Source organism: Haliotis asinina, chromosome 2, assembly GCF_037392515.1.
Source record: "Haliotis asinina isolate JCU_RB_2024 chromosome 2, JCU_Hal_asi_v2, whole genome shotgun sequence".
Lineage (NCBI taxonomy): Eukaryota > Metazoa > Mollusca > Gastropoda > Lepetellida > Haliotidae > Haliotis > Haliotis asinina.
The window spans coordinates 73,411,639-73,439,576 of record NC_090281.1 but is presented as its reverse complement, the minus strand read 5'-3'; the positions used below and the strand labels follow the sequence as shown (position 1 = coordinate 73,439,576).

At 40.8% G+C, this 27,938-nt stretch overlaps 1 protein-coding gene across 1 annotated transcript in view; it reads left to right on the top strand.

The window, feature by feature from the left end:
- Nucleotides 1-3,439: 3,439 nt before the first annotated feature.
- LOC137274279 (uncharacterized) overlaps nt 3,440-27,938 on the top strand; it is a 55,624-nt gene continuing 31,125 nt past the window's right edge. Inside the window, exons 1-2 of the mRNA XM_067807400.1 lie at nt 3,440-3,851; nt 10,058-10,173. Coding sequence (XP_067663501.1) covers nt 3,440-3,851; nt 10,058-10,173 — 528 coding nt within the window. The remainder of the gene's footprint in view (nt 3,852-10,057; nt 10,174-27,938) is intronic.

Sequence of the window (27,938 nt, the reverse complement as noted above, 5' to 3'; positions counted from 1 at the left end):
CTCTAAGGGTTTAATTAATTGTTTGAATGATAACTTCTAAAAAAAAATATTCTGCCTTGGGGCAAAGTTAGGAACGGGAATATGTAATTAGTGGGGTGGTGCTACATCGTATTTATCAACAATTCGTTGAAATAGAGTACTTTTCAACTTGGATATGTCGGGGGTAACGGATTATATTGAAAATGATGTGCAACAGAGAGGGTTCGGTGATCCTGGCATTTAGGTGGTCTGTCTTGACCAAAGACATGGGAAGAAAAAACGAAATATGATATTTATCTATAAGGTCACAAGATTTACAAAGGCTAACCCGTGTTCGTTTTAGTAATAATTTTCATTCTGTCACTGGACGCAGATGACAAACACAGGCTCCTAGTCCGTGAAGTAACATATCTTTATTTATCAGTCAACATAATACAACCAGCAAGAAGATAGCAGGGTTTTTGGTTGAGTCATGACGCAATACCAACTGGATCAAGCAGATAGTCATCACGACCCCTATGCCGAGGGTCTTTGTGACCAGGTCAACCTGGCCCGACCCCTACGGCGTTGTCCCGGCCAGGACATGTAATTACACAGTACTGGGCCTCATTAGGGACAAGATTTAGCGATGAGGACTCGGGATTATCTCCCCTTGATAAAAGAACATGGGATTATCTCCCCTTGACCCTCCCGTCCAACGGTTGGTAGATCAGGTGAACTCTATGTGTTATATATAAGGACATATTTGTACGGGATTAATATGAAGGTGACGTAGTGGAGCACGAACGAGAGCTCCTGCTCTTGAAAACGGGTTAGGATAGCTTATTAATATAATTTTCATGCTTAAACTCGCTCACTCGTGACGACAATGTCCGATCGGTTCCCCACATGGGTATGTTTTAATCCCAATTCTGGACTTCCGGGAAATTATCTGAGTCTAAGAGAACTTATTGTTAAAAGCGGTGGAAAACAATACATACTGAGGTTTAGATATTTATTTCGCGAATAAATTAGAATGTTTATTGTAATATCCTTTACTACATAACTCCCCAAGAATAGATCGTTTGATTGAATGTTAATAAAACGTCCATTTCTGTCTTGATCCTTCAGTGCGAAATGTCAGAATGACTTTAACTTTCAACCAACGATACTCTAGCGGTTTAACTGCGACTGTTTTGGCGCCCCCGGGATGTGATTATCTGAACACTTTGGATCCATGTAACATGACGTAACATGACATGCGTCCATCTCACAATCGAACGTCATGCTCATATTGGGGGGGTATCCTCCCATGCGCATTTTCTTATACCTTAACCTACTGTACAACTTTCGTAAACCTTTATGCCATGCCCCTCTTTCGTATACTTCAATACCATGTACGTAGTTCATAATGCTGCAAGTCTATTAATATCTTTCACATACTTTCATGCCATTAACATTTCGTATGTACTTTTAGTCTCATGAAAATGTCATGTACTGCAAAACAGTGTATACAAGTCTTACACTGACTGTCCCACCGTTTCCATTGCTTTGCATACCAATCTCACCATCCTACGCACGTACAATACCGAAATTTCAAACATTTCTATCTGTACTTTCGTCACCCACGAAATTTGTACATACACTGCAACGCAGCAACATACTGCATACAGTACTTTTTATTTGACAGAATATTATTTTTCACTAAGATCGTCATTACGTCATTTTTGGATCGTCATCCTCTGCGTAAATCATAAGGCAAAACTTCCGTAATTCGAACCCCATTTGTCCGGAATGCCGTAAAAGGTGCCATAAATTATCCTTACCCACATGTCCTTTATCTGCTGTGTGGAATATTATTTCTCTAGGAACGATGACGTCTCCATTAACGAGGTTTCACGGTATACTGAATAGCAAATGAAATGCAACTCTGTTTTTCTCAACTTTTTAAATAGAAGACATAAACACGAATGCTTACTTTCATGAGATTTCATGTTTTTCGGAACTTGCGTTTCTTTTACTCCTCAGTATAGTAAAGTCTCATGTGGTGACGATGTATCTTCTTCATCTTCTTCCATTTCTTCTTGTATCGTTATGACTTCGATATGTTCCGTACAGTGTAGAAATGGGATCATTCCCCTCGCCACCGTAAAGACTACAGCCGCCTCGGAGCCCATCTGTTATTACTGCAGGGCTTATGAAAGTGACACCCAACTAACTCACTCACCCATCAGCGTTTATTCAGTGGTGTATGATTATTTTAACACTTGGCCTGATCCAACACGTGGCTTGCATCTGACCTGCATATGCACACAACAGATCATATCAGCTCAAGTATATCATACATGTTTACGCTAACCATACAATATTACATGTACTTTAACACAACTTGACTAACCGCATTAGAAATCAGCAACTGATATGTACCCACATTAAAACCTGCTTAGCCTGGAATTCATTACTCCTCTAAACCAACAGAAATTACGATGACTGTTTCAAAATTCAGATTATATTTAACTGGATATCTCTACCAACCCTTAATTCGTTAATCCCGAATTTTGTAAAACCGGACGATTTAAAGAGGAGGAATAATTTGAAACGAACATGTCCGATTAATGAATGTTTAGTATATATCGTGAATGAAATATAAACGACACGTTATATTGGAAATAATTAATTGATCCGTTGTTCAACTGTATTCATCCTTAAGGAATAAAAATAAATATGAATTCACTGCAAAAATATCGACACCTCGATAATCTAAAGAAGTCAAAACCCAGGTAGATAGACAGTGCATGTCACTAACTTCGTATCTCGCTTGAAGTTGATAGGGGCAGGACCGTGATAACATATCTCCGCTCTTTTGTACACAAGTTCGTCAAATATTTGAAAATTAAATTTACATATCAATACACAGGAAAGGAACGTCAATAAAGAAAATCACAGAGCGTGATGGCTTTGGTGAATGCATGCGTAACCTTCCTCGTATTTTGTTTACATAACAAGCGAAGAGCCCCAGGAGTTCTGATTTAATACACTGAAAACGAAACTTGTAAAAGCAAGCATGCTGCTAATAATAAACCATGGCTCATAATTTCTCATGAATATTAAATAGCTTCTTTTCCCAGGAGATATGCGATACGCATGCCACCATTTCTACTAATTGTGAAATCATCCAAATCTTGTAGTCTTGTCATACTAGATCTATGGCGACGTTGAACGAAAAATAGTTCATACATTAGCGATATGTGCAGAAAAACGCCTTAAACAGTCAACAAATGGTTTTAATTATCGTGATATCGTGTAAAATTGCACCCTTATTGCTTAAATGAAATTTACATTAATTTCGTTGAATATTAATCATAATAATTAGTTCTTTAAATACACTGCTGAATATTATCAGTCGTATGGAATCGTTAAAAACATTAATCACATCTAAATTTCTATATTTCCAGGCTGGTATGAAATTCAAACTTTCAAAATGGATGAAAGTTACCATCTCGACAATGGCCCAGGCTTGTGTAAGATGAAGCGTGTCATTGGCTACGCTCTAAGCCAATCAGCGAAGACCAGTACGGCAGTAAGAGCAAACGATCCACGCATTGAAGTGGAAACAGCCTTAGCGCTAGACCGAGCGCCTCGCATTCAAACCTATATCGCGCTGAAGCGCAAACTGAAATGCGACGACGAATGGCTTGCAGATTTTCTTCACAATCATGGATTGGGGATACTGTTTAAAAGTTTGGACAAGTCTACAAGACAAAAGAGTGGGAGATTTTACTGTGTGGTACTCCGAATTGTGATTATTCAATGTATACGGGCAGTCATGAGTTCGCAAACAAGCTTGGATTATATCATTGAAAACGAGGAGTTTATACGCAAGTTCTCCACAGGTAAGTTAACATCGCTGAAAACAGTTACACATTTGACAACTGCCACTGTAGTTAGAGAAATACAGTACCTAAGTCTGCGGCAAGGGCCACTGCTCTTAGCTAGCTCCTTATGTTTACCGGGTCTAGGCGGGAGCAGGCCCGGAATTTTGCTTTTAAGTGCGGTTTTAATCACTAATGTGTTGTTTAAAATTTACCGATGTGGTCGTAATAATGAAAGAAGCTGTATATGAGTAGGGTTACAGGTTTAGGAATTGTAGGCGATGTTGGATGTATAGAAATGACAGACACAAGAGGTAACCGTCCTGTCAACACAGGTAGCCTTTAGGCCAGGTGAAGTTGGGAGGGGAAGGGGGGATATGTTTGATCTCTGTAGCGGCGGAAGAACGTTCTGGCATTTTGTTTCACCTGAAGAATCCTTTCGTCTCGGGGGATCTTTCCGTTTGGAGAAACTTTAGATTCGTGTTTGTAAATTATGAATAAAACCGACAGTTCTAGAACACACACGTCAGCGTTATTTGCACATAGTTTAATCACTTTAACTATATATGTAGGGAATTATATACACCTTTTAACCAAATTGTTTTGACTTTTTTTTTTACATTTTAATAAAACCACATATCATTCATCAGTGTGTCTTGAGTCTCCGAGGTTCTGTTTCGGGAGAGTGTTTGATGTATGAAAAATCAAAACACTTTTTAACGTAAGTCAGTATATAGCACATTTTAATCACATTTCTTGTTTTGAAGTGGAATATATCCAAGTGCTTAGATCGTAAATAAGGAATAATTTGAAATTAACATTGGAAACTGACAACCCCCAACTGTGAGGTAATTATTGACTAATTAATCGTTTTCGCAATTTGTCCCCAGGCTAATATTCGTGAAACCTGTCACGTAGGTTAAACAATACTCCACACCCGGGGATGATTTTTCCAGTCGATCCATCATCACTTGGAGCATCTCGCACCTGGTCTACCTGACCGACCTACCTGTGATACCTGTCGTTGCAGTTTGTAGCGTTCTCCCTGGAGTTGAGCCAATTCGGGTCTGTGTGGACATATTCCTCTGCTGACTAGAGGCGATGCCTGCCAATTTGACACACATTTCCAAGTGATGACAAACGCATAAGCGACTCTCTCTCCCTCCCCTTCTCTGGTTCAGATGTAGCTGTAAAATAGTCCCGACTACTTGATTCGTGTCATAGTTTGAATGGTTGACGGAAGCCTGTGTTTGTGCATGTTACTTTAACACAAAGGGAAAAACACATTACACATATTTCACCTAGTCCCCAGTAAACTTTTTATTTATCAATCACGCACATACCTGTGATAAATGTTTCATAGCATGTTGAATATTGAACGGTTTCTACGAGAAATGTAACGCTTTCTCATAAGATATGAGAAATACCTCTTAAAATACCTTAACCTTTATACGATGGAGGTACATGTAATTATTTTAACGGTATCATCAGTCGAGTTTGGCACAGGTTCATTCTGCCTGTGGATACATATCACATATCAAACTCTATCTTTTCCAGATATTAATTAAAACAGATAATAAAGCAATATTTAGATGCGTGATATAACTCTATACCTTCAGAGCGGCGAATCTGTTTGAACTCATAGGCAATCCCTTTAGGCGTCTTATGATTCAGTAGTTGTAGCCTTTAGGTGAAATGATTCAATAACTTCCGTGTTAAGAAATAACAAGTTAATTTAGTCATGATTTAAACAAACAGACCCAGCTTTACTGTAGTGATAATGTTAACGGCAAATCTAACTCATATTACAAACATGGCCTGTCCACGAGTATACACCACGTTGTACACCGACGTACCCGACATGCATAATATTTAAATCATACTGGAATATTTATCCGATATTTCAAATGATCCTCACAACCTAACTCTGCTCAAAGTCATAAATACATGTGCAAACCTTGTGCATGCTCAGTCGTATTCGCCCAGCCTTAGTCACGGTATTGTCATATAGATATATTTGCCTTAGGATACTATTAAATATATTAGTATTCATTATATGCGTGAAGTTAGTTCTTCGGTGGCTACACTTGCCCGATTTATGTTGTTCAGGGTTCATGGTTGACGCTGTTCATGAGGTTAACGGTGTTACAGAAGGGGTGACAGCGATTGGGGTATAGCGTGTGTGTGTGTGAATGGGTGGCTGGCTCGTTACTCGACGCTCGCTCTGGTAGTTGGGACTCCTCACCCACCCGAGACGTCCACCCGTTTCAAACCAGCTTGTGGCATCTGATTGCAAAGGGGTTTCAGTGATAGTACATACAACTGATTCAGATAATGACTAGTATGTCGATTATATTAAAATGCACGTCTGTAGTCACAGGATGAAATGGTGTTGGTGATGTGTTAAATGTACAATTTTAAAATATTATTTTTGAGTTAGGGCAACATCTGTTATTGAACAATATTGACAACATGTACTCAACTCAGACATTTTTGTCGCTTCCATTGTTTTCGTCTATGACAGTACGAGCCAGGATTACTGAATTAGCGTTTGTCTCTCAAACAATAATGAGATAGTTTTCCATAGGGTGCACTGGAAGCAGTGTTACTGGGATTTGAAAATGTGTTGTTTTTTATATTTCGTTTTCTTTCTCCATAAAATGCTAATATCTGCTGAGTATTTACTCAGTCAATGCAGCAGATGGCGATGTTGAAAGACCAATATGTCGGTGTCTAGATAGCTAACAATGGCTGCCTCCTCCTTGTGCTTTAATTGTGGAATTCAGATGTCTCAGTTCGCGCAACGCTACCCCAGTGGCACAGCAGTGACGATATAGCGTTGGCAATTTTGAAATGCGTTAAGAACCCAAACCGTCACCATTAACCCACAGATATATCCAGTTGGTTTGTGACTCACTTCTTTCTCCAGCCCGAACCCAAGGGTAACCACAACGCCCATATTACCGCCGTAAGATATACCCTGAAGCACATGTATCAAGGATCAAGATGGTTAGTGCATATTGTCACGCTCATGAAACAATCTCATACCCAGCCTAAGGGACTATCAAGGCCCCCAGACCCCCACCCTCACCACCATCCTCACCCCTGATTCAGAGAAACTGAGACTTCAACCGGTAGTTGAAAGTTTAGTCCCCATTCTTCAACCATTCCTTCAACGTTTATATTCTTCCTGTACCTGTCCCTCGTTCCAAAGACTTAAGACCCACAGAACACTAATCCGCATTTATTGTCAGTAACACGACTCTGGGGTAGTGTTTGTTTTGTTGGTCTGTTATCCCATAACCTGTGACCCGATGGGTCATCCAGACGGTGAGAGGTCACCCCGGGTGGACATGAAGTTACCTGTCCTTTACACGTCCAGCTGGGCTGACCCGACAGTTGGAAAACCATGAACAGTTACATCAGACCCAGCCAGAAAATAAGGACAAAGGAGTTCTTTCTATGCGCCCTTCTAACTTCAAACCACAGATATCAAACAGCACCTGAATGGGAATTCTGTCAATATGTAATATGTTTTATGTTTAGCTAACTCTAAAAATTGCATATTCATTTCAGACTTCCTTCTGGTTTTTTGAACAACATTTGCTGAACCTTCTAGAGTTGATCCTCTTCAAATACATTTTCAAAAGAACATTTACATTGAATTACGTTACAATTCTGAATTAATATTTATTGAATCCCCAGGGAGACTCAAATGCTCACATCCCGTATTTACTTTAATCAAAGAGGTGTTTTTCTTCCACCACCCGGTAAAGGCGAAAGCGGCTTTGAAGTGGTAGTAGACGTTGATGAAGATGAGGAGTGAATGAGTCACTGTACTCCTACCCTATTTCCTCCCCATAGTCTCGTGTAGTCATTAACCAACACCTCCTCCAACGACCGAAGCTGCTCTTCAGCATCACCTTACGAAAAGTGACATGTCTATATGTAGCCTTAATTAACATTCATTTTAGACATTTTGACATATGATTGTCTCTAAAAACACCTCGATAACTCGGACAATACATCAACTCGGACACCACTTTAACGCTTCCTCGGAATTTAATTGAGCGGTACGAGAAAAGCCCCAGTGTGGTACATAAAAATCGCACGACCTGTGATATTTCTGTAACACGACACATCCAGTACCCTTGCTGCTATTATTGCCAACACCATCAGGGGACACATCCGATCATCCAGTGTATTATACTGCGCTTTCATAATGATGGAAAGTTTTTTCCCCACAGTAATTTCGCTACGTCAATGACGTCATCTCCATTTCTTCAACGTAGCACTGAATGTCTATCGGTTGTGTTTCGATTGGATGCTATTTTTAGCTCTGAACGACGTTACGTGGCGAATGGATCCAAGGTGTATATTTCAACAGACTGGGAGTATTCCTGAATAATTGGAAACGGTCTGAGAAATATTGATGTTGATAGTTATTGCTAACACCACACAGAGGCGGGATTGTCATGTTAGTCTTTTGAATGTGAAAAAACACAAAGTAACGGTAGCAGAACGTATTAGAGATATGAAAACATTAAGAGACGTACTCGGAAACAAAGACCGTAGTCGGATTTCAACGACCACGTTTTCGGTGTTACCATACATGGGCAAATTTATAAATTTCATTGATGTTTCCCTGCTGTATGACGAATCAGTCTGTGTATTCTTTGTGCTGCAGCCCATCCAGCGATCGATTAACTACCGAACGGTGTAGTTCCTGTGTCACATCGACTCCAGTCGTAACACAGAGGTCCATACAACATTGAGACAGTTTTGTTTTGAAAAAAAACCCAGCAAACAAAATTCCCACGTCTCTGTAAATAAGGAAGATCATTGGACTTGTTTTTTTCGATACCACTGCGCGCGCCTCGGACAAGTCATAGAACGTGATGTGGGAAGTGTCGGTTTAGTTTGAACTTTAAAATTGGAAATACTAGCATTTTGACAGAGTAATTCAAGGAAAGGTGCCAAACCTAGCGGGGTTTTTGGGGGATTGTATACACCTAAATGATCCAAAGGTTTACTATTGATGTCGTGGAAGTGTATGTTTAAACAAATACAAAGATATGAGCCGAGTTTGTCTTGGCAGAGTGGTCCCTTATGTCGGACATTCTCGGATGATCACCTGTGTCCGGTTTGGTCCGAGATGACAGTACAAGCAGATGTGGCGGCGACTTGAAAAGGGTCACCTCTTGCACGTGCCATTGTGGTCAGCTGATCCCTGGGCGATAAAACACAAAGGGACACATGATGACCACGAGGACATTCAACTGGACACAGAAAGAGCTAGTCCCCGTGTAGTTGTTAATGTAAATCTTACTGTGAGAGGTCATTGACGCGAGGAGACAAGGCATACCGTATCTGAATTCAATAAAGAAAATAGGGGATAGTTCACAAACATAGATATTGAAATAGTGAGGGTTGTACATAGTAGTATAGACGTCTTCCCACTGTATTCTCACAGAAATCGCGCTCAAAACATGATCTAGTAATGAGCGACAGTGCTGGTCCAAGAAAGTGTTTGGATAATGAAATGGACACATGGAGTTTTGATTGAAGATATTCGTAATTTGTATTCAGTATTATAAGTTGTTACAGTAGGGTTTTATTACAACGAGGATAGAGGATAGGGCATTTTTCAGTTTATTATATGAATATATCTCTAAATGGAATTGTGTGATCGAATAAATCTTCAATGCAAACAAGTAGCCACAGAGGGTGAGCGCGTTCTGCTCTACCCGTACCGGAGCACTTGCAAACTTTGCATAAATAAGTAAATGTTTGTTTGTTGTCTGGCAACAAAGTACAGAAAAATACTGTCTTTTAATTTTTACAGTGGTTGAATTGAGATAACATCGCATACACATCCTGATGAAGAAGCATATTGTAGACTTTAATCGGAGATTAATTAATGGAATTGGTTACACTTAACCGAAAAACAGTCCGTCTTTTTGCACAGGCTGATGCGAGATGATTTGGTGTCGAACGAAGGCGTATGCTGATTAAACTCAGGCTGTGGACGAATTAATTGCTAGTATTTGTCGTTGGTTGCCTTTATTGGCAGTGTCAACAAGTCAACAGAGAACCTGACGACTAAATACTCCCCTCTCGCCCCTCACTGTCCCCTCAACACGCTGTTACCCCCCTGAACCCCCCCTTCGACTCTACAAACTGTGTATGTGATTACCTGTTTTATCAATATTTACTCTCTGTTGCAGGTTTGGATACAGGCGACATTTCAGTGAGGAAACAGATCTTTGAACTTCTGTCGGCGATATGTGTGTATTCCAAAGAAGGCTACGCACGCGCACTCGCCGTATTCGAACAGTACAAGGTAAGGCTGCTTGTCATACAACTATTCAATTCATCTTATTACCGGAAGTATGATGGCGGCAGATTAAAGATATTGTCTGAACCATGCTGGGATGAACTGTTTCAGTTGTAAAGACGATATGTGGACTGGACGATGAAAAGAAGCATGCTTTGGGCAAAAATTAATCACGTGTTTGGAGTGCAGTTTTTGAAATGATACATGGTCCTTATGAAGTATATTGGCTTTTGTCTCAGCAGATGCATTGGCACCTCGTTAGCCAGACCCTGTTATAAACACTTTTGTTTCGAAATACGGATAAGCGATATTAGCGATGATCCCCCAGGTCCTCGAGTTAATGTTGTTTTCTGCGTATAACTTTTAACGTTTGATAAGAATATTCTCGTGTGCAGGGCCCCGTTTCACAAAACTCTAGTAAGCCTAAGGTCTCGTAACTTTTATCGTAGCCTTTGCACCTCCTATGTTACAGTATGCCAGGTACAAATGCTGCGAGAAAAGTTACGAGACCTTAGGCTTACGAGAGCTTTGTGAAATGGCGCCCAGGTTGGGAGTGACTTTGACTGACTTTAGTTTGGATGTGTTGTCATGTCAAAAGAATCTGGATGCATATTCCGATTCAGTTAAAATTATGTAAACATATTGACATGAATCAGAAAGACAGTCCTGAATATCCATTACGAACATTTAAGGGCATTTACGCTTGGGTCTTGTTTGCAAAAGAGCACTCTTAGAGGAACATGCATTGTCAGCGAAGTGTCTGTGATTAAGTCAACATCACAACAGTACTGATTTAAAGTGAAAACACCGGGAACTCAACACACTGATTTGTTATGGACCGAGGAAATTGTCTTCCTCGTGGTGAATGTTGAACACCTCAGCTGAACGTGGACTTGGTGTCCCGGTCGGCTTACGCGTGATGACTGACCACTTTGGGCTCTTGGCTTCCCAACAATCATGACTGACATTCTCGTGAGAGGGTTCACAGGAGTACACACAGGCCAAGACTCCCAAAAACACACAGCAACAATTCAGCAGCATGCCAACATTTGAAACATTTAGTCATGATTCAGTTCTTTAGTGTATAAAGAATCTTGTGTTTTGTACATCTACCTACGTGTTTGTGAATAAGATTATGATTTTCAATTTATTGAAATGGGTTGACAAAATCACATTGAATCAATATCATCACATCAGTTACATCTCACTTGTAACTGTAAACAACACACAGTCAGTACACAATGGGGAATATGGTGTAGCCAAGTGGTTAAAGCGTTCGCTCGTAACGGGCTCTACTCAACGCATGGGTAGAATATAGGAAACCTATTTCTAACGTCCCTTGACGTGATATTGATGGCATATTGCTAAACACTCACTCACTCACTCACTCAGAGTACACAGTGAAGTACAACCACCTCGATACCTTATTCTGAAACTTACCAAAAAACGTCAGTACACAGTCCACAGATATTAGTAATGTCGTTACTGAAGGTAATCTGTTTTACTGAATATCAAAAGAAACGGAAGTTTCGAAAAAATGAAATCTCATTAAAGTAAGCGTTCATGTTCATGTCCTCTATTTAAAAATTTGACAAAATGTCAGTGTCGTTGCTTTTGCTGTTATTCTGAAACTCTAAAACGCCAGCACACTACAACAGATATTTCACAATTATAGGTAATGTCTTAATTAAATGTTGCCTACATAATATATTGTCATTCTAAAACTTCTAGACGTCAGTAGGCCATCAGTTCTGAATTCACGCAATAAGTTATGGTACCGAACGTGACCCCGATAAAGTAAGTTCTGTAACCGTTCCTAACCTACTCTGGTAGTGAAGTAGTTTAAACTTGCATTAACGTTGCCGTATTGTCGTAACAGCATGGCGTTATCACACACACACACTTCACCCTTTGTTCTACCGGTGATCAGACAGAACAGCGCCCAGACACAGAAAGACCGGCCTCGGGGGCTACTGGAGATTGGAGTCCCCCAATGCCTTCAGTGTGTAATACCTGTAATAGTGAAGCCCCAGCAGGGTTAACATGTCGTCAGCTGTTTTGGTTTGAGTGGCTAAGCCTTGATGATAGTACCTGGACATGGGATCTCAAAGCACTGGGAGAACAATATTGAGGCTCGTTGAATGCTCTTTCAATGCGGGTCATTTGGCGATGTTTTCTCAAGTACTTGACATACATACAAACGCAGACATATGCTAAGACGGCGGACAGGAGCTACCTCGCCCCTACTGTACAAGTCCTTGACGTAATGTTATTAAACTGTTTGAAGCTCGTTTCTTTGGCGTAACATGGGCGGTGATGATTGGTCTGGTCTTGTCCGACATGTTGGTTTTGAATACGGATTTCAAGAACGTGGGTAGTTATCACTCCAGTGTGGGACAACATGAGAGTCTGCTTTATGATAAACTTGCCGCCCACCTTATATGCTCGACCTTTCATTATCAGGTGATTTGAATAATTCAAGAGCGGCTAAATACCACTCTTGATTTTACTGTCTCAGGTTTTGTTTTAGATCTGAAATATTATTCTCATTTAGTGACAGCTTTTCTTTCTGAAATAGTATTATAATTTAATATTCATCTATTGTTATTCCTCATAGTAACATAGTAGGCACTTTTGAAAGAGCCTGATCGGAATATTTCAGACAACTAATTCTCTCATTATCATATTATTGTGAACCACGATCAATCACAGCCGTACCTAATGGTGAATTCGTTTTGGGTCGCGTGCAGCACGTGCGCATGCACATGGAGTGTTGTGCCACGTCATAATGACTGCATATTATGCGGACAATATGGCATCGTCACATTACCTTAAGTGGGGTGGAAGGGGGAGGGGGAGGGGAGAGTTGCCAACGTGAGATGTGGTGTTTCATCGATTCTTTCAATATTGAGATTGATATACCCCCACTGTCGCGTAGACATTAGTCATGTTCTTCTAGAACTTAACAAACAGGTTCGCGCATTCTTGAATTTCGTGTTTTTGTATTCAGATGATATGCATCTTTTATATCCATTATACTTCGGTTAACATTGTGTTTCGTTCATGAATAATGCTTGAATGCACTGCCCAATCACGTCTGTGCAGTTTGTATTCTTTGAAGATATTTCCTTCAACACACCAAAACAAAAGCAGAATATAATAATAGACGCAAGGCAATTAACATTCCCTTTGACTTATCTATTAATGATACGTACATTATTATTTAATAATTGCACAAAACATGCTGAAATATATTCTGTTTGCCGTGCAGATTCGTTGTCTGAGAAGTGAAAGAAGTATAATTTAATCGCCTGGTATTAAATTCACATATCATGACATTAATGATGCTGTGTTTTTTTCAAAGTAAGAGACAAAAATATGCGGCTGTGCTGCCATGTTAGCATCTGGTTTGTTCGAGTGTTGAACCAGTTCGTCCTACTGTCTGGTCCACCATCAACTGACTCCTCCCTGCTGCCGTGACGGACGTTTTGTCATACACTGACACCGAGTGATAAATGAGTTAAATTATGAAAATAGAGTTTATACATGTCTATGTTAGCTGGTATATGTGATTTATCGACACCTTGATCGACACTCGTGAAACAGAATTCCGAATGCCGATTCCAGAGGCATGTTCCTTTTACAAACTATAGCTATTCCATCAGAAGAGAAGTTGTTTTCTTTAGATGTAAAAGCCTAAATGTGACAATATTCAGCCACAATTACGGGCCCAGGCGCCGATGGGCTGACAAGCAGCAAGTGCCTTGACAGACTGATACGTCACAGCCTCAGCGAAATGCTTGCGACAAAGCCCAGGGAGCTTAAGCACGGTTAAGTACTTGGATTTGCACACGCGAAGACCTCAACCATTAACTGCCCTCCACACGCACACGCACACACGCACACACACGTTCATTGAACACATTTGCCACCTGTTCCGCCGTCACGCCAACAACTTTTCACGATCTATTGCCTTCCGAAATATCCTGGGAATACCCAGTATAACAAAGATCAGGCTGCGCGAGCACCTGTTGCACCTGATCACGGGAAAGTGACAATAAGCGAGAAAAGCAAGCGCCACGTGCAGACCGTGATAGAAAAGACTGTGGCCGGTATGACTAATGAGGCAGATAGAGTCATTAGTGACCTGTTAAACAGGCCTTGTCCCCGGGGGATACGCATAGACCGAGTACCTGTCGATGTCACCGAGATTGCTCAATGCCTATAATAGCTCTAACTGTCCAGGTTCTGTAGGATATGTCAAGTTGACCTATGTGGTATTATGCTGTAATCTGCTGCAGACTTTGACTTGGGGAAGTTTGCTAGATCACGCCGAGCTGTTTTTATATCGATGTCTCAAAAATAGCCTTTAAAGTACTTGAGATACATTTAGCATCGACCGTTATTTGGTATTATATCTGTGCATTAATGGGTTGGTGGGGTAGCCAAGTGGTTGAATATTTTGGAATATTGCTAAAAGCAGCGTAAAGCTGAACTCACTCTGTGAATTTCTGATATTCATTAAATGATAACTCTCGGCAATTCGTTGTGCAGAGTTATCTCCCAAGGAGAAAACGGTCACGTATAATTGTGGGTTTATTCTCTGTTGTCCGCATACTCGTATTGGTTGGCTTCACCACGTGTGGACCAGGGTTATTCCCGGTTCCCTCTCATATCAAGCAGACAAACTGTGATATGAGTGAGATTCTGATTAAGCCCGATGTTAAGCCCGCGTCACTCACTCATATAATTAACTGACATGTTGATAGACAATGGCGAACAGTTAGTATAGTTAAGTGACTTGACTCCTGGTTGCAATTGGCCAGAGTCCAGCTCTTTAACAACTGAAGATCCGACATTCGGTGTGAATACATTTGTTGTAACAATTGTAAGGGTGCGGAGCATAGACAGGTTACACATGCCCTAGTCGTGGCAACACGTACATTTGTACAGGTGCGCAGGTAAAAGGTATACAGGTAGGAGTCACGTATAAAAAACACGTTACCCTTTATCTGAAGAGGTTTCCCTACGGAGACAGTAAAGACATGCTCGTATTGACATGTGTTTCGCTGCAAAACGCACCTACACCATATCTAAAGAAAGAGCAACACACCTGTGTGGCACCTGAACTTAAAACAACAACACACCTGTAGCTGATTTTTCTGTCTGAGCACACGTTTTTAGAGGTAATTATGAACGGTCAACGATCTGCGTGAATGGGGAGACAAGCGATGGCTTTGAGTGTGGACGGAGAGAGGGCGAGAAGAACCAGCGTTAAGGCCTTCCGTGTTCGTGACAGTGACACCATCGTAGAAGTGTGACATGCCTGGTCTGTGACCGAGTCTGTGACAACTATTATCAATGGAGTTAAACACATTCGTCGAGTTAGGTATACATATATACAGTTTAGATATGAATATGCACTACCCAGGTGTACAGATATTCTGTGCACATCCAGTTAGGCAGTCACATGTTTGCACTGAGTACATCCATTCACGCAGTCACACATCTGCGTTGCGTACACTAAGTCAGACTCTCACATGTTCAGATAGTGACGCATTTGAGCTGAGTACATCCAATCAGACAGTCACACATCTGAATTGAGTACATCCCATCAGACAGTCACACGTTTGAATTGAGTACATCCCATCAGACAGTCACACATTTGAATTGAGTACACCCAGTCATTATTACCGCACCATCTATTTAACCAAACACACGATACATACACCCAACTGTGTACACATGGAGCACACACAATATAACAGTCAAAATAAGCACTTTGTCGCACGTAGTGAAACTGAGTACACACCGTCATACCAAATCACGAACACATTTTAGATTTGAACCCACAGTGACGATAAAAAAGACAACACATTCACATCTCCAGGCACAATATGAAAAACACACAAATTCAAGTTTGTTTTCCACCGACAGTTGATAATACATTGTATAGCTCATGACATGTTTTAAAACACCACGACAATGTTTTGGCGAGATTTGTGGTTGTTTTGGGGATAACTGACCGACACAAGTATCTCCTATCCCCGATGGTACCCCTCAATCACTCCTCACACAACTTAATCCCTACCCCTATCGCATGTCCCCCATAACTCTAGCGACCCCCCATATCTGTCAAGTGTACCAGACCTTACTGTCACTGTACGAGACACCGGTATTCAGAATATTTACAATAGCTGCTTAATTCTGATGTAACGGGAATGTTGGAAGGTTAAATGAATTTCACCAGCGTCATAAATATAGGTTAATGCGGTTAGAGGTTGACGTGATTAATTGCCCTCCCAATGTAACGATTGTCTAGTTATCCTGCTATGCCCTTCATCTAACACTATACACATTTTACAGTTTTATTGAGATTATTTTAAATCTCAGTAATTATAGCTCTATGCGATGAATGTAACTGTGTTCTATATTTGGTTAATCACCACTATTCCGAGTAATGTTTCAAACGAAGAATGCTCCGATATATATCCGTTTAATAAACCATATTCAATTTGGTAGACGAATGAATTCAGATTGTTAAAATCGAAAGAAACATAAATCGAGCTTTAACTAATATGTCTAGACCACGGGTAAGATGGCGACAGTTGGAAGGTCACGTGACAGGAATTTGGCACCCAACTGTGCATGCCGGGAGATTTAAGACCTTTTGTGTTGCCGTATCTCGTTCTAAAGAGCCGGTGTGTCATTTACATTTACACTCCAAAGAACAGCTAAAACCCTCAAATTTGATTGCTTTAAATGCCGCCTGTTAGTTCAATATAACGCAAGTATGACATAAAACGTTATATGAATTAGGTGGAACCTGGGAAGATAGTTTATCCCCTATCGTTTTCTGCTAGAGTGATTTCTTAACTAGTAGCTAAAACGAACTGGGCGTTTGCTTCGGAGATTCTGTCGAAGAGCTAAATGCGTCCCTGCCAGTATTACCTTAGTACGAACCTTCATAATTACCGCTTAGGTGACAATAATTTGAAAAGGGGGTTATTGCAATTGGTTGTGATATGTCATGAGTGTTTGTTTCCCACTTGGATTTTCCACTTACCCGGTCAGATGTCATGATACTGACGCTTAACTGTCGAAGTATTTCCACCGGTTTTTTTTCATACCAAGTGTTTGGAATGCAGTTGCCAATATAACACTTTAGGAAACTCAGACAATTGTTATCAACAGAACCTTGGAGCCACACCAGTGTAAGACTATCCAGTACATAGTAGATAGCGGCTGTTCCGCAGTAGGATTCCAAAGATTGTATCGGACTTCTTTCACGCAATACAATACAAGTCTTAGGTCATATATCGTCTTCTTTCATGCCAAATCACTGTGTTTTTATGCTAGATGAACTTTATATGCAGAGATTTGACCAAAATTCATGACGGTCCCTTACTTATATCATATTGCGCAAACGGGCATGCCCCAAAAGGATCCATCAAAATGCTTAATGTTGTAGAGATGTCTAAGAGATAGTTTATAAGTGGGTGGCAATAACGTACATCAGTTATGAATAAATCAGAATCATAATTAGATCGTGCTTTGGTACAACACACCTGTTATTTTATTCCGTCATGACTATTGTAATTTGATCGTGAATATGTTACACTCATGTTAATCTGATTCTTGGTGTGAAATGTTTAAAAGAACATTGTGTTAATGCTGAGTGTTTATGTTATTGCCAGGACACGCGGTTCTATTTCACTAATGGACTGTTCCGGTAACGTATGTTAGCATTATTACTCGTTCCCAGCAGTTTGTCATCACACAGGGGATCTAACCCCTACACATTCCAACTCCACCCCCGGGAGACCAATCATTGCCCTATATGCTTATAATGATAAGTTCCATTATGTGACGTAAGGGTGACTGTGAAGACACGAGGTAATTGCCTATCATTACCATAATGACCAAACACGATCTGTCATCAGATTAAACACGATCCCTTCTAATCAGCGCCACATCTACCTGGGTTTATATCGTCAGAGATGCCATCGGGCCTATTGGTTGGGGAAGTTAGTGCATATGAATTAACGCTTTTGGCATTGTTCGTAAGAGACCTAGATTTTCGAAGCTCTCTTAGCGCTAAGATGATCGTAAGTTAATGTTAATGGATGGCACTTGTGACTATATTAGCGCTAAGAGAGAGCTTCGGAAATCTAAGCACAGGACAACACATTATGTCGAAAACAAAGTGTGTAGGTCCAACGCACATTGCAATGTTCGCAAAGCGATCGTAGCGCCACGCCTGTCTTAACTCCTCTGCCTAAACATAAACGATACGTAGCGCTACGACTGTCTTAACTCCTCTGTCTAAACATAAACGATGCGTAGCGATACGACTGTCTTAAGTCCTTTGCCTAAACATAAACGATGCGTAGCGATACGACTGTCTTAACTCCTCTGCCTAAACATAGACGATACGTAGCGCTACGACTGTTTTAACTCCTCTGTCTAAACATAAACGATGCGTAGCGATACGACTGTCTTAAGTCCTTTGCCTAAACATAAACGATGCGTAGCGATACGACTGTCTTAACTCCTCTGCCTAAACATAGACGATACGTAGCGATACGATAATTTTGCAAAACGGACGTTGGACTGCAAGAACATGATATTTCCAACTACCGTTTTGTTGAGCTAAACATTACACATGTAAACATCCCTATTTGTTTTCGCCCCCTAAGGTCCCAACCAAGCAAGGCACTGACTTTGTAGTCTGGTCTTCAAAAGGACCGGTAATAGTAATTTTATCGTCGATACTGGCCGAAATAACTGCCCTTCCCTACCACTTTTGATATTCTATAATGGCCGTAAACAAAGCCGCGAAGGAAACCCGTGAACGCCAAACTACCCTCTTCACCCCCGGATCATAAAGGCCAAAACGATAGCGCCATTAAGTGTTGGCGGTGATATTGTTGGTATTGTATTGTTATAATATTCGTATGGGACAGTGATTACATATATACTGATGGAAAGAACAAACTGAACGTGTCAGGAGAGATCTGTGTTCTGGATAAGATTCCGTATGCACTAAATCTTGGTGTAGTTAGTCAAACAGCGAACATTGCTGCTTTAGATATCACGCAGTTTGTGAATGTGGCACGTTTGACGAACACAGTTTTAGTTAATGTTGACGTTTATCAGCAAGTCCAGATTTAAATCCTAATCAGGAAGATATATGTGACATGTAGGCATATTAATGCTAATTTGTGAACTAAATATGAAATAGGTAATATACCTTTAACAATTAGGGGATAAAATGGAAATGGCGATAATAACGAGCCACGACGAAAGAAGAAGAAATTTGAGAATATGTGACAACTTGTTCCACTCCTTTGAAAATGTTTCATCTGTGTGGATATGTATTTACTCTCTCTCTCATATGATTGGCATTGGCTCGCAAAATGGAATATCCTCTGCTTTTTAAATAGTATAGTTACAGTTCTGACGTTGTAGTGTGACCGCTGTTTTCGCGTTGTATTATGAAATAACAATGTTCCGTTATCCTGCATGACAACATCAAACTAGGTTCTTATGATTGGGATAAGACCAACAAAAGGGTCCTCAAACTGTTATGATTCATTGAGTCAAGGAAGTATATCCTTTGGGTTTTGTACAGTTCGATCGATTACAAAACGTTTACACGACTGACTGGCGAACGCACGTTATAGAATTATTAATGAACGTTCATACTAAATGTTTTTTTATCAAATCCATGACAACTGACAATAGGGATACTTATTAGAGTCTCCTTGTTTGATTTTCCGATCATGTGTCATTATTAATAGCCTGTCCCCACAGATCTCACGGTAATCGTCAGTCCTTAGTTGCTACTGCCAGTAACCAAAGCTGTTTAGTTTGTTTTCAAGCTGGGCTGTTTTGATTCAGAACTGCTGGCCATGTGCCTTATTTATGCATACGTAATACGCATTGCTGAGACAGTGGCAACAACGCCTCAAGCACGTCTGGAATTGCTATTTCTAAAGAAGTTTTAATAATCGCATTCTGTAAGGCTTAAATGATTTACAGAACGTGACGTCAGCACCTCGTTTCTAATACCGTGACCTACATTTGAGGGTTTTCTAATGAGACGCCGTTTCGATGGTCTACCTTATGTTTAGCGGTGGCGCGACATCCGTCGTCGACGTCGCCAGTTTCTGCCTCATCACACACTTCACTTCATAACAAGAAGTTCCTCCGCCACGTTCGGGTTGTGATGCGTCAAATATATGATAAGAATTATTGAACTGACATTCTGAAAACCACGCCATACTTACAATTTGCCCGATCTTATACCCCTTGCTTATGATGAGATTCGTTGAGGAATACATAGCACCATCGAGTGTTATAGCGAGGTATATGACAAGGCGGAGAACTTTGTCAAAAGTCTTTTCCGATGTACATCCACTAACACCGTATTTTCTTTCGACCTGGTGTTGACTCGTTTAATATCGCAAACCCAAAATATGAACTCAAAACACATTTGAGGAACACAACAAGCCCGGAATAACCACCCCAAACGCATTAAGCACACGTGGTATATCCAACTAATACCCAGTTACGCCGCACGCATTTGACATACAATACACCATGAATTCTTAGTGCGCTTACATTTTTCTCATTATATTTCCCACATTACCCAGCAAATACACTGTAGACCCAAGGGCTTGGAAAATGCTCCCAATACAAAGTTTTGCCCCACGTACGTGACATAGGTTCTCCAGCACCAGATACTGCAGTGCACCTATTCATTTCTCATTGTATTCCGGCTGTATAGCAGTTATATAGGTGTCGTCAATATCATGCGATGTCCCATGTCATAGATGCTACGTTACGATGTAATTTCTCATGTCCACGTGCAATCTTACATCGCGCATTGTCGTATGATTAATTAGAACATACCAACAACATGATATTGTTCGGTCAGCAAAGACGAGGACCCAACCCCATGTACAGCAACCTGTCAATGTGACAGCCGGACTATGAAGTAATGTTGGGTTGGAGATGTGTGGACTCGGGTAAATACATACCCCCTACACCGTCGGTTTGTTGTCTCATGCAGGATCCATGTCCTCGTTCTGTTTGTTTAAGAGTTACGTTTTCCTAGTCGTTGACCTTCAAAGTGAAAGATTACCGCACGTGACCTTGACATATGAACATGGAGCTCTTGACGCCATGGCTTAAAGAAGCGCGAAGCTGTTACCTTCACTGAGCTGCATTCAATTCATCGGGTCAGATCGTCCCCTTGGTGTCCAAATGAGACATCGAAAGACTTAGTTGTTACAGACCAAGAACAATGACTGTGGCAATCTGAAGAGATCGTCATACGTATATCGACGTGTAAATAGTGTATGTTATATGTGTGTATTAATCCGAGGGATCCTGTGGTCTAAAACTTAAAAGGGTATGACAACAGGGTGCTTGAGCTGAATGGGGTTAGCGTTGTAAAACATAGGTTGTGATCACTCAGCAAGAGAGGTAGCTGGCTTTCCAGCAAGCCTCGACCATGCCGCCTCCTGGAACTCTCTGTCTAAAGGCAACCTACATGGCCAATTTTCACTTGCTAACCGCTTGGACTGACCACTGAGTGGACCTTGTCTCAATATAAGGTGTCCTCTCTTGGATGAATTCCTAATCTGAAAGCAGGTGCCCGTTTGGTAATTCCTTTTCTTGGTCCATACCCTACCCTGAATTGGCTTGACCGAAACACAGGAGTGGCCATCCTAATGGTCATTCAGGCGAGGTCATTCCTTGACCTTGCGGATATTAGTCACACCCACGTGTACGCCTGCACTGACACGGGGTCAGAAATACACGGGAATGGTGGGGTGGTGTGAGTGGAAAGGATAGGTTACGGAGGGTCAGTCCTTGCTGGGTGGGTGTGCCCCCATATTGTCTTTACAATTGTCATGACAACAGTAAATGGCTTCATCTGTGCAGAAGGATATTTGAACCGTATGCTGTGTCTTCAGACAGGCGTGAATGGTAGTGTGAATTTCACACTGAAAAATCTTCTGAATCGAATACTCTGACATCAATAATCGCTATGCAATATTCCCCTGAGACGTGAAACGAGACATGGTATTCATTTCAAGATTAATGCTGTCAGTTCAATTACCTGTACGCTATCAGTATCCCTGGAGTGCCTCATCAGCTACCTGTGACTCAGCCCCGTCCCAATCAATCCCCCTTGGGATCGCTTCAGGCTTTGTGAGAGTTAATAGTGATCCGTCACTTCAACTCAGGAGAACAGTTCCCGTGCGAAACTATTGTTGTGAGTCTCGCGTACCTCAGAAGTGAATTTGCATTAGCCATGTCCATCCCTTAAGACTGCGGTCTAATATCGCCCAAACACCCCCTTAATGTGAAAGCAAACATCCTTGTTGGTCAGCAGTATGCCGGACCGAAGGGCTGGTTGTCTCGGCCAATATGTAAAAGGCATGATAACCTGTATTTATCATTTCCGAATGGAAGAAAGATGTCCAATTAACCTATTTGTCCGTTAAAAGGTAAGGGGAGGACTGAATTGGAAAAGAATCCCTAGGTGTGGATTAAAGTATCTTTGAGTTGGCAACAATACCACCAGATCCCGCGGAATGTTCTTTGTAACGTGGAGTTTCTTTGGAGTAAACTTGGCATAAGCAGTAAATCTTTTCAGCTGTCCTTCTTAGTAATTTACACCTTTTTATGTACACAGGAGCGAGACGCTTGTTGAACTAGGGAGCACAACAGGGCGCAGACTGTTTGTCCAGTCTATCTTGTAGCCTCTAAATAAAAGTTATGAATTTTTGTGTGTCGTCTTACAGACAGGCGTTACCTGTTATTTGTGGGCGACATATATATTTGTTCGACTGTATTAAATGGTAAATGACACAACGGGTCATCTTGAGGCTCACGGTAACTGTGAAACTTCTGGGTAATGGTGAAAGGACATTGAAATGATATCTGAGTTACTTTTAGAACATGATCAGCCTCTGGGATAATTCTGCCGCTTCATAGAGGATGAGTGGTAGCCTTTATTCCGATGCAAACAAAATACTCCAGGTGGCCACATCCAGTTCAGTAACGCATGCGCAGAATAGTCGAGACCTTAACCGTCTCCTTTCTACTGTAAATGCCAACCATGGCTGTTTTGAAACATAATTACGAGGAGATTTAGATATCTCATACTACATTTCGATTTTTGCGGGTTCGGTTTATCCCATCACTGAATTGTGGAAAAAATGTTATCACAGGTATGCATGGTAAGCGGCATATTAATAATGCAGTCACGCCTTCAACGCGTGATAGTGAATGCAAAATTCAACATCCTGTCAACCACGCCCTCCTACAGTCGTGCAAAATGTGACCAGCATCATAAACACAACTTGCATTGTATATATGCAAGCAATACTACACCCGACTTGCTTATCAATGTAGTAGATGCGTTTTATTTTGTCCACATTAAGCAGTCAGAGATGGTGTGTGACAAGGTTGCAGTTTGCGCTCTGTTCCATTCTTTATTTTGCGGACTTTTGTAAGTAGCCGGTGCGGTGCTTTATGCTTTGTCACCTTCAGCCTCTACAACTGAATATGGTATTTTTGACAATAACTCACCTGTAAAAGTCATGGCGACATCGCCGTCCAGTGGGGATGACCACATCGGTAACCTGTTGCCACGCATAATTCAACCCCTGTAGCTAAATGGTCGCTTTTCGGCTTAAATGTCCACAGTGGGACATTCAGTGGCTTGATATAAAAGTTGGGTCAATAGGCTTAGATCATAGAAGTGACGACAATGGTAAATAGAATCGAAAGTGTGATACAAATATAACCGTTAGTTTTTTTAAACCGAAACTTGACAATAGTGGTTCCAGTATTCAAAATTTTGCTTGATAAATGTTACAGAAACTTGACAACAACATTTAAATGACACGTTATTTATATTTCCATCGATGTACCATTTTGGTTCTCAGTTTAAGGTTTACTATTAATAATATATTTGTAAACCAGGGTTTAATCAGATTATTGACGTACATCTCTATCACGAGGCGCTATCATAAGTTCTGTCAGGTATTACACAGTTTGTATTAAAAAAGTAAGCATAGAAATATGCAAACAATTTCAGTGTTTGTTTTTACCCTCACTTTCTCGTCACTGTTGTAAGCTGTCAACCTGTCACTCTCTTTTGTTCTGAAACAATATTATGAATAGCAGGCAAGTGACATGTAAGACATGTAGTATCAATAATTAATATCTACACGTAACCCAGATTACCAGTACATGGATCACCCAGCGAGTGAGCTCTACGTTTTGTATGTTGCCAACGCCCGTGGGGTGACTAGATTCACTTTCAGCGCTAGACGCCATGTTCTGCGTGTGAATGCCCCCCGAGGGGGTCGGGTGACACGCTTATCTGTCTGTCACCGTCGCTTGATGACCCTGATATACGAGAGCCCGGGGGTGAGGGTTGGGTTCGACACCCAGCTACAACCCAGAGTGTATCTCACCCGTGATGGAGGACTACGTGGGTTTACGTTAGTTCGACAATGGTGTTACACTTTGTTAAAGCCCTGGCCGGTCATAACCGTAAGATCGGGTGATTATTCACCGCAGGGGCGTTTCAGTAATAAACGTTAACTTAGAATACCGTCCACGTCGAAAAGAAATTAATCGTCATTACACTACCAACGACATCGTAAATCTGTACGCATTGTTCTTAGTAACACAAGCATGGCACATTGATGACACCTGAGATATTTAATTACCGCCACATTAGTAATGAATAAATACGAACGTTGTAATCATGGCGTGCATCACAGGATACTATAGACATTTCTAGCAAATCATATGCTTGAAGTATTTACGAAGATCTTTGGAATAATCCCTTGGTGTTGGACAAGTGACACAGCTTGAAAACAACACCTCAGTAAGCTCTTGGAGCAGATGTTTGTTGAACAGGGAATGGACTAGGGACTTATTCTTGTGACAAGTGGCACACTACGGCCTATTGTGAACATGAAGAGCATTCCGCACAGCTTGCCATGTGATAGGTCCTACGTAATGCTGCATAAGGGTTCTTGGATCTGATTAAGCTACATCTGACACTCAAACTTCAACATATCAAGAGTTCCTTTAGCGGCAGTATGGCGTAAGGGGTTTATCTCTGCTGTAACCTGTGCGACGGTTATAAGTAATATCTTTCACATACATTGTTGACAAGTTTATGTCAGACTGAACGCTGATTTGTGGATGGATCTTGTAGCTCTTGCTTCTAAAGTCACGACGGTGGTCGTACGTCTTCTTTGCCCAGAACAAATCTTTTTTAAATCCCACTTTTGCTTAAGCCAGAGATTTATGTCTGTCATTGTTGTTAAGGAAGCTTACAGCTCTTAAGCATCTCCACGTGAACGATGCAAACACCGACTTGAAGTTATAGCATTGTACTGGATACTGACTGTATACTGTTGCGCACGCCATTTTTGCTATGACAAATTAAACGTACCAGAAAACGGTAAAAAATGTTTATTCATGGCCCATTTAAAGAATCCAAATCAATCATTATGGGAAAAAATATCGATGCATTTCATTTCATGCCCTTGTTAGCTAGGAACACAAACTGGACTGCGGAATATATACTTATGAACCTCACGAAATTGTGTCTGTTTCACAACCCCCTCCGTGAAACTCGCGCTTTTTTCTGTGTCCTCTTTAGTTCTCCCCACCCTCATTTCCCACCCCTGCAATTAGTGAGCAGTACGTGTAACATTTTGAACATTTATAGCTAGTATCCCTGGGGGCAATCAACTACTGTGATAGTCACCGCCTTAGTTATATATGCAACCATTCTCATCCTTGACGTGTTACATTGACATCAAATTTCTCTGTGTAAATATGGTTCATATAATAAAGAAACCTTGCTATTGAACGTATTTCATTGGTGAAACTGCCACACACGTTGGAGTCGTACCGGTGTACATGTATAATCATCCTCGGACCTTTTTCAGTGGTTGCCAAAGTTCGCTGTTCCTTTTCTGATGACTGGTCATAGACAACAAGCAGTCGTGCTATCATCGTTACAATAGACCTCATATCCCCATATTCGACAGCAGTTATATTGGTGGATTAGTGGCGATAATGGAAAGATGTGTTTCATTAAATAACAACGATATAGAATAATGGTTTTATGTTTAGATTTTAACAAATGGGACTGGACGGTGGCCATGACTGTCAGACATGTTTCACCTATAAAGTTGGTCATATAACATGTCTATTGTATAACGTAATTAGGACCATCACAGAAGATGACGTTCGTGTCAGGTGATCTTGCTGTTTGACAATAGTGTCAGTCTTCACATATACATCAGCGTAATAAACAATTACCTAGTGTTTCACCCGTCGTGCCACAAAGTTGTCGAACGAATTTTCTAAACCTGTTAATATTTCCGTTAACTTGTCCTTCCTGCAGCTACGTTGTCATGGCAACGAAATGTTCCGTTAATTCCGTTAAGACTCGGTCTTAATATGAGTGATTAATGTATATATATTGTATTGGGAAAGAACAAAGTGCAAAACATTTACGTCGTTCCGTAAGAAGGTTGGCGTTGCCTTTCTTTGTGTTGGAACTATATACCAACAAACCGCAATCAAGATAATACTGATAGTGCTGATTCTCTTTCTCCTGTTGTACTGTATTTTCGACGTATCTAGATTAGACACATACAAATTTAGAATTCAATATAATAATTTCTATGGTTGTCAGAGATAGGACCTGAAAGACTCTGACTTTCGTTACCAATTTAATCTTATTCTCGGCAGTTTCATTCCCCCCTCAATGGGTCTCCTCAACATTATGTCCATGAAAAATGCCGAAATGATTCATGTGCACCGAATGTAATATTGGCTGCAGGTCAGGTCAGATGACAAATTAGCTCTACATTTTGACACGCTGTTATCTGCGAATGGCATGCTTTAATATTCACTGCTATCATAACATAGTCACCACACCATACTGTCCTTCGCGTTGCCATTGAAAGTTACTTATACGGTTTTGTATGGAACCTCCTTACAATGTGTTGTCTTCCTTACTAACGACGGCGTTGGCCGAGGGCATGTCTCCATATGCGTGAATCGAGTACCTGCTGGTTGGGAAAAGATTTTTCAATCGTGTTTCGTCTTTTCTGAGTCATGAAAAGTAATGAAATGCTGTAGTAGTAGCGTTCCTTGCCTCACTTCCTTTCCGTTTTTCAAGAACGATATGCTAAACGATGAAATTAGATGAACATGTTAATAGAAGGGTTAAGAGAAACTTAGTGCACATAAAAATATTCTGTTATAAAGTGGACATAAATATATTATTAATAAACAGAGAATATAATGACCAGTCCAATTCCAGTTTGTGAATGTCTAATAATAGCGGTTTTGGTGAAAGTGTTTGTATCAGGTTACTTTTGACGCTTCGATGACATCAATATTGCGAACAACTGGTCAATGTTAATAACATGCCGGATTATTTGACGTAAGACCACTTGTGAAAAAAGCCCTTCAACCATGAGGTCCATTGTTGGCAATTACACAGATGGTTTACACCAGCCGTATTAATCCTTATTTTACTGTAGAATACAATATACCGTAAATAAATTGTTTTTCCTTTTGACTGGTAGGCTCAAAATTGTCGATTCAATCACTGGTGGTATATACAGAATTAGAAAGATAGGGAGCTGGGAAATGGGGCTTAGGCACGGGTAATTTACGCAGTCTCCACAAGTCCCTTAATT